Source organism: Struthio camelus, chromosome 8 (genome assembly GCF_040807025.1).
Source record: "Struthio camelus isolate bStrCam1 chromosome 8, bStrCam1.hap1, whole genome shotgun sequence".
NCBI classification, from domain to species: domain Eukaryota; kingdom Metazoa; phylum Chordata; class Aves; order Struthioniformes; family Struthionidae; genus Struthio; species Struthio camelus.
Window position 1 is genome coordinate 13,710,547 of NC_090949.1, and position 13,350 is coordinate 13,723,896.

The window sequence follows — 13,350 nt, forward strand, 5'->3', positions numbered from 1 at the left end:
CTCCATAGAGGTTCTCAAATACCCTTACAAATGTAATTGGAATACAACAGCAGAAACTTGTATGCAAAATTTTCAGTTAGTGAAGTTCGGTGGAGTTTAGAGGCATAAATATTGAAGCTGAAGAAAATGATGATTGATAAGAAAACTTTCCACTGAGTGTACACCTAAAATTATAATTTTATTAATAGATGAGGGAAGGTAAAATGCAGGAAATGGTAGCTAAATATGCAGAAAGCCATGTATTCTGCCCCAGTTTAGATGATCATAACTACATGAAATTGGAATGCAGCTGAATTGATTACAATCTGATATTCATTAGACTTCAGCACTGCCGGCAGAATCCCTTATAATCAAGTGCGCATAACATGCTTTCTGAGCACTTTCCCAAAGCCTTGAGTTTATAATGACAGTTAAAGTGCATCTTTTTCCAATAATTACACAATCTGAACTTTGTCTATGCTAATAAGCTTTTAGACAACTTAAATTCCACATTTCAATATTAGAAACCCACTTAATTATAGGTAGTCTCCAGCTTTGCATGTCATCTCTATTAGCATTCATATTCCTCATTGAGCCTGCAATATAATTTTCTATTTATTGTTGTGAACATGCTTCTAATGTACACCTACAATTTCAGGTAGGCCATGGCTGGCAACCAGCCAAGCTCTTAATTTATCTTTACCTTATCTTATTTAGTCCATGGAAAGAGAGCACCGGTGCAAATAGCAGACCTGCCTCGTGAAGGACCATGGTGAGAACATGAACAAACATCAGCTGGTTACCTTCATCATCCTCATCCTCGCGTGGGCCTTCGCACTGGGAGTGAAGAGCCAATGTGCCGAGCCCCTTCTGGAGGGTGGTGCTGGCTCGCCAAGGTGCTTCCTCGGCGCGAAGAGGTTGCACAGCCTGAATTCAGCTCTCTTTCCCATGTGGAAGAAGGAGCCAGGTAGAATTTATTTCTCGCAGGAATTTTTCTTTTGCTGATTAATTGTTTTCCGTACCAGGCTATTATGTTGGTAAGATATTTACAGCCTGTATGAAGAAAATTGCTAGGAAATGAATCCACACAGTCTTGCTACCTTTTGATTTTTCTTTTTTTTTTCCTCTATGACTTTGAAACACTGCTGTGGTTTTGGCTTGCTTCTCTATTCTTGCTATCCTTTTCCGTCACACTCAGTAATTGGCCTAATAAATAGCAGAAACAAGAATTTATTACACCTTGGGCAATACTTAAAACAAACTTTATTTGCTGGAGTAGCACTTTTTATCTACTTGCTGCTGTATATTTTGACACTCCTAAATATTAAATTTGACTTTATTAAAAGTTAAATCTTTTTTTTGTGATTGCTGCTGCTTTTGCATTTTCTTAGGCAGACTACTATATATATATATATATATGTATATATGTATGTATGTATGTATAAACGTATTCTAATGAAGCTTCTGCAGAAACAAATTTAAGCAGTGGCTATATCTACTTCATTACTGCCAAAATCCACAAAAATGGCATGATTTAAAGACTAGTCTCTGTAATACTTTGTAAATTAGTCTTGGAATAGTTTCTGCGATGACTTGAGAGAACAAAGGCAAGAACTATACACCTTCTCATGCCTTTTCTGTGCTTAGCTTTTGATGAAATTTCCCCCAAACAAATGATAGCCTTTATGTTTAGAATTGTTTGCCAAAATAATAATGATAATAGTAAAATAAAGTTAGGGTTAGATTGTTGTGATGTAATTTGCATTGCTGAGTCTGTTTTACTTCCACATTACCAAGTGATGGCGAACGATCAAAATATTTTGGTTTTCTAAAAAGTCTTAAGAAATAGCAGTACATATTCCTGGAATTGTTTATGCAGGAATTTTTATTCTTTGAAATATTTCAGTGTTAAAGCAACAAGAAAACATTTAGAATGTCCTTTGGTGGAATCTTATTACACTCGTTATATATGTAAACTGATATTCTTTGATGCCAGCACGTTGCCCATACAGAGAAATCTCTGCACAATTAAATGAAAGGAAAAAGAAAAGGACTAAATAAAAAGTAATATTTTTCCTCTTATCTGATTAGAATTGAATACATTAACAAATTGTCTGGTAACACAAATAGGCAATAATACAAAAAATCTACATTGTACATTATTTCAAGAAAAATAACTTCATTTGAATACAAAAGGATAAATACACTTTTTGTCCTATAGCCACTCTTGTACAGCAGGTGAACGCGGCATCTGGCTGATGCCGTGCTGCTCAGGTATACAAGGGTATGACGGGCTTGAGTTTGACTGGGGGGCTGTTACACATGTGCATCACTAACATCAGACAAAGAAATCGTTCAACCAACAAGGGTGACAGAGCAACGTTCACTAAAGCACGGCTTGGGAGGAGTCGGGGCCGAAGCAGGCCAACGTGGCAGCTCGAGCGGATTTCCTTGGACCCACGGTGCACCGACAGCAAAGGGCGCCCGGGCCGGCGCCTCGTTTCCGCGTCGCGGGCTCTCGCAGCCGCTTGGGCCCCGGGCGAGCCCTGCGGCCGGCGCTGGGGCGCGGCGGAGGGAGCCGGCGGGGCGCAGTCCTGACTGTCCCCAGCCCGCCGATATGGCTTAGTTCTCTTAGGCCTTCCGAGTTGGTGCGCGGTGGTTTTTCCTCTCTTTTGTGGTTTTTTGTTTTGTTTTGTTTTGTTGTTTTGTTTTGTTCCTCTAATTCTAGCAGCAAACGCCCGGGTTTCATCCCGCAGCGGAAGCAGCCTGCGCGCGATGCCGTGCAGCGTCCGGCGCCTAGAGCACGAGGAGTCCCGCCGCTCCGAGGAGGGCCGCGAGCGCGGGCAGCGGACCCCGCCGCGCTGCCCCCGGGCCCGCGTTGCGGCTGCAGCCGCCCGGATCCCGCTCGCACTTGAGCTTCTCGCACAAGATGCCGGTGTAGGCGGGCGGGCAGAGGCAGCGCACGTTGTTGACGCACGTCCCTCCGTTCTGGCAGTGCAGCAGCTCGTTGTCGCACACGCTCGCTGCAAGACAGCGGGGAGGGAGGGGGAGAAAAGCAGAGCACATGTAACTTCATCTCCTCTCTGGCAGAAACTCCCGCGCTAAAAACAGGCCTCAGCCCCTAGTGGCTCATCTCATACCTCCCTCCCCTCCGAGAGACTTGTAAACAGGGGATGCCTCCTAATTTTTAAAAGCTTAAAGCTTGCATTTTTTTAATTTTATCTGCTGTTTTTCTTTTTTTCTTTTTACCGTAGTCTTGGAGAATGTGATCGTTTCCGACCACTGAATGCAGAGTTACTTAATACCTGCTGCGTGCCCCGTCTGTATTTTGGTAGTTATTACTGAACTGGAACTCAAGGTGAGCGTTATTACTCGAAAGGGGCAAGGTATCTAGAGCACAGAGCTTTTAGAAAACACGAATGGTGGTGAAAAATGCAACATGGCTTTGCTGAAGTAAAAAGATCTGTAAGAGAAGCCAGCGCTTCATACTGACAGAGCTGCGTGTATTAATGAGCTGAAAAAAAATAGGCAAAAAGAGAAGGCAAACACAGACAGAAAAATCAGTACGCTATTTGATGGGCGTTATATGGCATGTTCATACGGAAATAAAAGATAATGCTATTTCTGTTGCACATCAAATATTTCTTTTTAATTAGGTTTGCTGCTTTGGTTCAAGGATAGTTGGCATCTTACAACTATCTTAGCTAGACCCTGCACCTTGAGGTAGTAACTTCTGAAGTCCCATTTGACAAAAGAGTTGGGAGAAAATATCACAGGTAGAAATTGTAGAGCTCATGTTATATTTTTGTATTTGAAAATTTTATGGCTTTTCTTTTCATTACTTAGTATTAATTGGCATATTTCCTTGGGTAAATATGTACAGACAGGAGTATCGTGCTATGGAAGTGCGTCAATCCGGCTTAGTCCTGACGACATTGCACAGGAGAATATGCGCTAGGTTACAGTTCTGCTTTCCACGGGAGCGGTAACGTCAGCAAAGATCTAATGATCTTGCACCTTCTGCAAGAACGTAACCGTAGTTTTCCCTCAGGGAATTAGGAGAAAGATGACTGGGTTTGGAGACATACTTGGAAATGCTAAAAGTAATTGATAATATGGAAAAATGTTGCTAATTGTTCTTTAATTCTACAACAAATTCTACATACAGTTTTATAAATGTTTGTTTGTTTATTTTTAAAAGTAACCTGAATATTATGAGAACTAAAATTCAAATTCTTAAGTGATGCAGTTCTACATAAATCTGTGACATTTTTTGTATTGGCAATCTTATCTGTCCTGGCTTGCATGAAGAAAAATAATCTTCTCACTCTAGAAGGACTCCCTGACAACTGCTTCCTAATGTTGTGCATTCAAATGGGGCAAATACTGAGGCAGGGTATAAGAAACTGCATAGAAGTAATCAACAGAGTGCAGCTAAATAAGTATCTCTTGTTTTCACCCCACTAATTAAAAGGTTTTATTAAGAACTAGATATTTAACACTGAAGTGTCCAGCTTCTGAACAGTAATGTCAAAACTTGAATATTGAGGTACAACAGACACGTTTATATTATTGATGATGACTACCCTATGTCTGAATTCCAATGTTCTTTATATGCATTGCAAAAATAGCGTTCATACTATGCACGAGGAACAGTAAACCACCACCAGCTAAATATGAGAGATGAACAACCCAGGAAAACACAGGATAATAGGTCCAAAAACTGAACTTAAACAAAAAACATTAATATTTGAGTTATATCTCTTATAGCTGAGGCTAGGTACCCTTAAAGCTGACCTTACCTTCATACTGTACATACTTAGCCATATCAATATGCAAAATCAAAATACTTTATCTGATGGTACAGCTACTGAGTTTGCATGTTCTAGACTACTCATTGCCGGGGATGCTTCCTACAATTCAGGCAATGAAAACTGTGAAATATCTGTTCCATCAATATTGACCACTGAATAATTCTCTTGAATAATTGAGTGGAAATCAATAGTTAATTAAATCACACTTTTTTACAGCAGAAGAGATATTTCACTTCATGTTTGGCCTTGAATATGAATGAGATACTATCCAAATTTTTCCAAGTATTCAGTAAAACAAATTTATTTTCCAATAGCTTTCCTATTTTTAAACTTATTTGACAACACTACAGTGATATTTTAAAAGGTCATCACCCCAGATGCTAATCTTGTAGTTACAGGCTTCTGGATATGGGTGACTGAAGTAGCGTTCTGCTATGTACCGGCCATTAACTCTGCCTGACACATGGATGCAGCCTATTAAATGCCTCTGTAATCACTGTTGTCTACAAAATTCTGGGTAGAACATTAAAGATGCTGATTTTTCAGCTTTTCTACCATTGCCTTTGTAGGTGGTCGGAGTGAACTATCTTCTTTTCTTTATATGAAAAAACTGGGAGCATAGCTAGGAATGAAAGTCAGCTGGGCTAAAGTAAAGGGAAATAACTGGAGATGCTAGCTTTGCCATACTCCTGCTCTTCGCGTTATTGGCAGCACCACTCCGATAACCAATTATGAATCAGAAAATATCTATGCCTTGGTTATGCATCTTCAGCATTTGATGTCCAAAATTGTGCTCTGGAAATTCATTTAAATGGTTTTTTAAAAAAAGCTAAATGTTCATAATCTCAAAGGCATCAGCTAGCAAGTCCTGATCAAAGAACGAAATGCTGAGAAGCAATGCAAATACATTCTGAAGTGGTCACGCATGCCCGCTAAGCCTGGTGTGGCTGAACTAGCTGCAAGTTTCCTGGCAGATCTTCATGAATCAGAAGGTTAGGACATCAAGTTGAAAATTTAAGATTTGCTCTGGAGAGCTTTGGAGGCTTTTTTGGAGAGTATTTCTGAGCACAGTCTCCAGATTTTCTGTTCTACTGTGGGAAGTCAAATATTTAATAAAAGTAAACTAAAGGAAAATGTTTAATGTTATTTTCATAATTCATCAATTTATGATCTAAGTGACAGTCTTCCGATTATGGCATCCTTAAAACAGTACACAAAGAGACAGAAAAAAGCCACATACAAAAATGGAAAGATATTTGAAGCTTTGCCATCTTTGGGAGGAAAAAAAATCCAAACCAACAAACCACTGCAATTGGTAAGAGATGATTAATTTTTTGAATTAAAACTTAAACATCTTCCTAAAGTAATCATTAATAAAATATTGAAGTCTTTTTTTTTTTCTCCAGGATAAGACCTCTATAAATACTGAAAGATGCCTTGCCACAAGTCACAAAATATTCATGAGAAACCATGTATTTTGTAATTCTATTGTCATTAAATTTGCAAATGGAATAAAAAGAAAACAAGGGGGGAATCCAGTGTTTCAGCCAGCTCAAGCAGTTCAAGTGGTAAGTGATATTCTAGTGTTTCACAGAATTCATATTGGCTACTTAATGAAAAGTATTGAGGATAGCGTAGATGTTTGACATGACTTTCCTCTTAAATGTTCACATCTGAATAATGCATGGAAATTTCTGAGTCTGTCCAAAACTCAACTTTAATACCTTTGCACTTTCTTTAAAAAAAAGGAAAACAAATTATTTCAGGACTGAACGTAATTCTGAAGCACCAACATAGGCGCAGTGACACCAACTCAAGCCTCGTTCCCTTGGGCCTGGCGTGTCGCTGCAGGCTGCTGGTTTGTGTCGTGCTGTCAGGTCGTGTCCTGGCTGTGTGTCTGGGCAGCACAGAGCAGAGGGCCTTTGGTCTGTCCATTACTCAAAGAGAAAAAATACACCATTGGACTTAAACCCAATTTCTCTCAGCATCCTATCCTGCCTGAAGGCTTTCCAAAAGGGGAGAAAATATATTTTGTACCTTTTGGGGGCTACCTTCGTTTTTGTCCAGGTTAGCAAAAGTAGCATCTTATCCAGGCAGGTCAGCCACATGAATATGTGAAAAGTCAGACTGATTTAAAAATCAGACAGGTTTAAAAAGGAAATTCAGGTGATCAAGAGGTGTCTTTTTTGATCTGCGTAGGTGGTGCTACCTTTCTGCATCTAAATCTAGGCTGGTTTTGAAATTTTCATTATTTGCATTAACAGCATAAAGACCATTAAGCATAAGGTAAGGTCACAGAAAGAAAAGTTTTTTTAGAGGTTCATTCTTTCTTTCTTTCTTGAATGTTAAGTCTTTCATTTCAAGAAATGTTTTGTATGATCTCTCCTATTGCTATTTTTCTTCAGTGTGATATCATTTGCTATACAGCCTTTTCTATTCTCCTCTCTCCTTTTAAGAACACCTCTTGATTTTTGTCCTTTTTGTCTCCCAGATCCACCAAATTGAGCCTCTATAGTCCCTGAGCAGGCTGGTGGATTGCCAGCCCTGAATATATTGCAAGGTACTTTGGTCTATTCTAAAGGACTGATACGAGTTTTGACCCTGCTTCTGCTGTAGTGAATCTTCCACAGTTCCTCAGTAGTTTGTGTGAAATCTTGGCACTACTGAAATCACAAGAACTTTTTGACCTAGCATGTCACCCATTGTTAATAACTTTGACAGCATGCACATTTAGGGGCTGACAAAATGCTTCTCTGCTGAGTTTTCTCTAATGCATCTATTTTCTTGGTACTTTGTATCTAGTGAAGAATGTAGCTTGAAATCACTTAGGAAGAAGTTTTCAGTATGCATGCTAACTGAATATTCTGTCTCAGCAAAATAAATGGGTAAAAAACAAACATAGTGAAACACAGATTTTCAGTAATGATGTTCATAGCTACCTTCAATATATGCAGTGGTTGTCTATATATAGAGAGCTGTGAACTGCACATTGCAATACCATGAAAAAATTAGGAGGTTTCATCTCACCAAATAAATAATTTCAGTAAATTGAGGCTGAGCATAAGAGGTTTATCATCAAATAGAGTATCATTTCCTACGACTGCTATAAAGATTCTGTAAATTGGTGTTTTTCTCTAAAAATCTGATCACTTATATTCTGTGATTGTTTTTAACATTTAAAAGAAAACACAGCAAATGAGGAAGGTTCTGTGTATGCCTATAAGCTCTGCGCATGCATATAGCAAACACACACACAAGAAAACCTTAGCAGTCGTGAAGGTATGAATAATATTTTTCCCACAAGTTGTCAACTAGACATTAATGGAGTTGGGTCAAAACACCTACGCAAAATTCAAATGCAAAGGTTTAAAATCGTTTCCACTTATTTTAAAATGTAAGTGATCACAACCAAAATATTTTCAAATTGCCAGAGTTAGTAGCAACAAATTATTTCCACTGTTTGGAAACTATGCTAAATATTCTTTATATATAGTAAAAAAGAACCCATTTATGCTCCTGTAGCATGTGCTAAAGATCTCCTCTATGGAGAGCTCCACTGACTTCAGTGAGATTTCACCCATCTAGAGTAAAATTTTGGAATAAGGACATAAGGGCATGGAGAAAACTTGCAAGTAGTCGGGCTTTCTCTGAAGTGTTACAGCTATTGCTATCATAACTAGTGTTTCACAGCATGTGACAAAACTTCAGAATTGTGTAAGTTAAATATCTTACTCATGTCAATAACCAATGGCTAATAACTAGCTTGGAGGTTAGGAGATTTCTCCCCCTACCTGTCTTTAAATTAACTTAGGTCTCTTATTTGATTATTATTGGAATTTATTTATTTATGGTTACCAGTTACTGCCAAAGGGTTTATAAATTTTCTGCTATCATGAATACACCCATCAAATTCTTCATCAGACTCCTTGAGTGGTTTTAAACTACAGAGTTATCTGATATGAAAAACGGCTATTGCTCTTGTTCAGCAAGAAGCATTCCTAATAATTTATTTTTTTCAAGTGATGCTAATTCACCATTTGCTGTAGTATGATATAATACCAGTAAAATTATCTTATGATACTGTCAGATCAAGACAAAGTAGATACTTGGATAGCATTTAAAAAGAAGCGGGTTTGTGCTTATCTAGTGAGGCACAAGTCAAGACGGAACGAATCAGGGTCCGCAAGCACATGCCCAAAGAACTAATCTTACTGTGTCAAAATTATAGTCATAAGACGACAAACTTCAATATGAAGACCTCTGGTGCAAAGTTGCAACAATGTTCCGGTGAGTTATACTGTAACTAACACTAAGGCAAGAAGCATGGAGCAAGTGAGAGTAGCTCCTGGAGGCAGACTTCTCCATCTTGCCTTCTCTTAGAAATGCCTGTTCGAGGTACAACTGAACTGACGCTGAATGTATTATAAAACCAGTTTTATAAGTTACCAGGGAGTAAATGAATAGGTGGGTAATGGAGGAACTGTGTTTGCTGAAGGTTTCTGGTAGTTTTTGGACTGTTTCACTACATGTAATTTCTGGTCTTAACTATGTGAACTGGTCTTAACTATGAGAACTGCTGCACAGTTCTCACTTCAAAGTTATGTCACTTCTAATCAAATTGTAGGAGAAGTCTGCAGAGTTCCTGAGAGCAGACGCAGCTCCTCTCCAGAGCAGTCTCCTGCGCTCAGCCACCGAACGGGTGGTGATTCCTTTCTCCTTTAAATAGGTACCAATTTATCCTGGCATCCACATGGGTAAAGTTAGATGATTATTTCACTCCTGAAAGAGCAAAATTCTCTAGAGAACAAATTTTATTTTAACCATGGTATAGGGGGAGCAGCACTGGGAAGTTATTCTTTTCCATGAGCAGTGTCTGTGCTGTCTCATTTTCCATCTCTATTCTTAATCTAAAATGCTTGAATTTAATTAATAAAAGATAATGAGAAGAAATCCATTGAATCTGTCAGAAAGACAGGGGAATATCTGAATTATGGAATCTATGCTCTTGCATGGTAGAGAAGCTGTAATAGCTTTGTCAGAGATAATGCAAGGTTGCTTGTTAAAATGGTTGAAAAGAAAACAAATCTAGATTTAGTAGTCTAAAAATTACTGTTCAGATAAAACCATCCAATCTTCCTCAGTTTTAGTAAATGGTTAATTAATCTTTCAGTTGTCTAACTTATACAGTTCAGATATTACACTTCTCCAGAAAGGACTGATTTCCAAGGGGGGAACATTCATGCTTTTTTATTGCTTTGATTATGGAGGAGCACCACTGTACTAGTATGACCCTCAGCATATTTTAGAGTAATCTCAGGAGACCGGTAAACTACATCATTGCTTTAGTGCTCAAAAGGGACCACATGCCTCTATCATTCATATTCCACTTACAAAGTTGTAAGCTGTGGTGCCATTATTTCTATCTTCTTGGAGATAAATGAACATTCTTAAATGATCTGTCTTCTCCTTCCTTGGCTGAGAGGAGAAGCAATTGAAACTACAGATTTTTTGTCTAGTGCCAAGGGCAAGGTCAAGGCTTAGTGCATATAACTGCTATCAATAAAAGCTGCTAAGCACAAAACCCCCTCAGATACAGAAGCTGCAACAGTCATCAAAAGGCCCCCTGAGATGCTGGAGGGGCATGTGCGTGGGGGCAGCAGGCGAGCCCACGGGGTCTCAGGGTTGGGCAGTGGCAGGAGACCAGGCAGGGGACACCCTTGGGTCTCCCTGGTGGCTGTTGGGGCCCCATGTACTGGGCACCTGCATTTAGGCAGTTTAGTCCTTTCTGGAGCGTGAGCAGAACAGCTTTGGCTGAATAGCAGCATTTTCAGCTTTGTGTATACAAATAGTATTTTCTTAAGAGTTCCCAAGATCTATTAAACAGAGCTGGAACAAGTATGACCTTCACAGAGCACAAAAAAGCACAAAAAAACTCCAAAGAGCAAGCCAAAGCAGAAACGTACAAATGGGCATGCTTTCAAATAAGGAGTTATGAATTATATAAGAGGCTGAACATTCCTGCATGCACAACAATCCTTAAACGTTAGGATGTTTGACTTGCAATAATATTTTGAACACAAGAAGTACTCAATTTCTATTTATTTGTGAAGATAAAAGCTTCTCCTCCCCTCATCCCTCCCAAGGAACACTGCACCAATGACCTTCAAAAGCCATGAGGTGGCCCCACACACTTATTACTTTATTTAGCAGCAAAACCAGAGTTTGGCACAAGCTGGAATCGGGCAGAAGGCTAACTGTGTAGCCAAGAAAAAGTGAGGCTCTTTTGTGCCATGGAGGCTTTCAAAAGAGGCATAACGGCTCGGCTCCCTGAGCACGCGTGAACTGTTCCAGCAGCTGGAATGCAAAATGGAGATATAAGTGCCAGCCACAAGAAATGAATACCTAAAAAAGAAAATGAAAAGATCTTTCTCCTTATGCAAAAAGGTTTTGCTCTTCATTTATCTGCACTTCAACAGTATCATTTTCAGTCTTGTTCAAAAATTAGTGCATACTAACCTGTGAAATTGTGGCATGCTTGCTACTCTGCACTGTCTTTTGAAGTGCAAGCTTTTGGTAAAAATAGACAATGCACTGTAAAGTTAGCTCTTATTTTGTGTATGTACTTCTGAAAAATTTTCAAATCTGTATCAGATTGCTTATATTCTAATACATATCAGTTCCAATAGTCCATCACTAAAGAAATAAAACAAAAGGTACAACTGAAAATACTTTCTACTATTTTAGGGGATTAGAGTTTTTAAAAATTTTTTTTTCCTAAAATTTTTAGGGAAGAATGGAGAGAGGGAAAATCTATGACTTTTATTATTAATTCTATTTACTGCATAATGGAACTAATCTGAAGACAAAATTTTGGATGTATTTGTATTCCTCAAAACATTTGCGTAGCCCTGGATCCTTAAGTTTCTTAGACAAAACTTAGAATGATTTCAAAGAAAACTTCCGAGTGAGATATTTATGATTAAATTGAAATTGTATGCTATTTAAGAAGTTTTTTTGTTTTGTTTTTTATTCTCTTCTAATTTTCTGCTTACCAAAAATACAACATGTTGGTGCATTAGTGTGTATTCTCTGGTAAGCTGAGCAAAAGTGCTCATGATGTCTTTGATAAAGAATATTTATGAAACTAATGAATTATCTGAAACCTTTCTTATCAAAAAGGGTACAGTTGTTCTGGCTTAAGAATATATGTCTACTTTTTGGTGTTAAGAAGGAACTACATTTTGAGTAAACAGCTTAGTATCACTCAGATCACGTTAGTGAAAACTGTGTAGGAAAGCTGTTCGAAAAGTAATGATTTTGCATTTCAATGGCCTTTTTTTTTTTAAAGCAGAATTACTTGGATTTGTATTTTTTTTACATGAAAGAGAAGATGTTATATTCATGCCAAATTAAATTTTAAAACTGCTATTCTTAAGTTATTTGTGATCTAAAATCATTTGAATATTGCTAACTAACTTTTCTTGGTTCTTACTGCCTTGGCTTAAAGCCAATTGAATGGAGTGTTTTAAGAAATTAATAACAAAATCTGTTGGAAATCTATGTTATGATCAACTTCTAAATTACATAAAATAGTGTATGTAATGGGGTGTCAATAGATCTTCAATCACACTATCATAAATAGCATAGATATTAAAATGGAAAGGGCATGTAAACAACAAAAGAGAAAGGGATCTCTAAAATAATTGATAAATACAGAAACATTTCTGTGTTATGTAAGTGTGACTTATAATCAGCTGTGCTTCAGTGACAATAGGTGTAAGGATAGAGACATTTATGTGATCAGTAAGTGTCTGTCTTGGCTATATTTTTCAGAACAGAGAGGTTTAAGGTATCAGGATAATACTCTGCAATAGAAGACCAAAACACCGACGATGTAAAGTAAATGGCCCAGAAGCTTTCAGGAGATGAGCATTCGGTGCTTACGTGGTTGTTAGTTACAATGTAAAGGTTGAGATAAAACATACATTTAGTTCCTTCAGAACATACAAAATGTGAGGGCTACATATTTTTGTTAAAGCAATGATGCTGGGAATCGGATCTTTTTCTGAACCTACGCTGACTCGCTGTTGCAAGCAGGCGAAAAGCTTCATGGCGCTGTTGTTCAGCGAGCCCGAGAAGGGGGGTGAAGCCACTGCCCCGTAGGTCTCACAGAGCTCTTCAGGGCGAGTAAGATAACTATTGCCACCCAATAAGGGAGTATTTGATGCCAAGGAAAGTCAAATTCTTGCCTATGCTACAAAAGAAGGGAAAGAGCACAGGTCCTGTGAATCCCAGTGCTGTTTACAGGTTTGCACTGTTTATTAGATAAATGTGTTAATAGGTTTGATTGTTGTTTCCAAGGGATTTTGGAGACTCTCAGAAAAGGGGTTATAATCTATGATGTTAAAAAAGGAATATGCAATTTTGTCCACTTAAAAGTGGCACAGGCAATTGAATAAGATGTTTAAATATTCTGCTAATTAGAAATACTACTTTTGTGTATGTAACTCCTCCTAATCTGACTGGTCAGAGCCTTAACAGCTTCATATTCATATAT

At 38.2% G+C, this 13,350-nt stretch overlaps 1 protein-coding gene across 6 annotated transcripts in view; it reads right to left on the reverse strand.

The window, feature by feature from the left end:
* Positions 1-2,474: 2,474 nt before the first annotated feature.
* NTNG1 (netrin G1) overlaps positions 2,475-13,350 on the reverse strand; it is a 166,400-nt gene continuing 155,524 nt past the window's right edge. For all 6 annotated transcript variants that reach the window (XM_068952239.1, XM_009669842.2, XM_068952237.1 and 3 more), the window contains one exon: positions 2,475-3,002. In XM_068952239.1, coding sequence (XP_068808340.1) covers positions 2,776-3,002 — 227 coding nt within the window. In that variant the 3' untranslated portion in view covers positions 2,475-2,775. The remainder of the gene's footprint in view (positions 3,003-13,350) is intronic.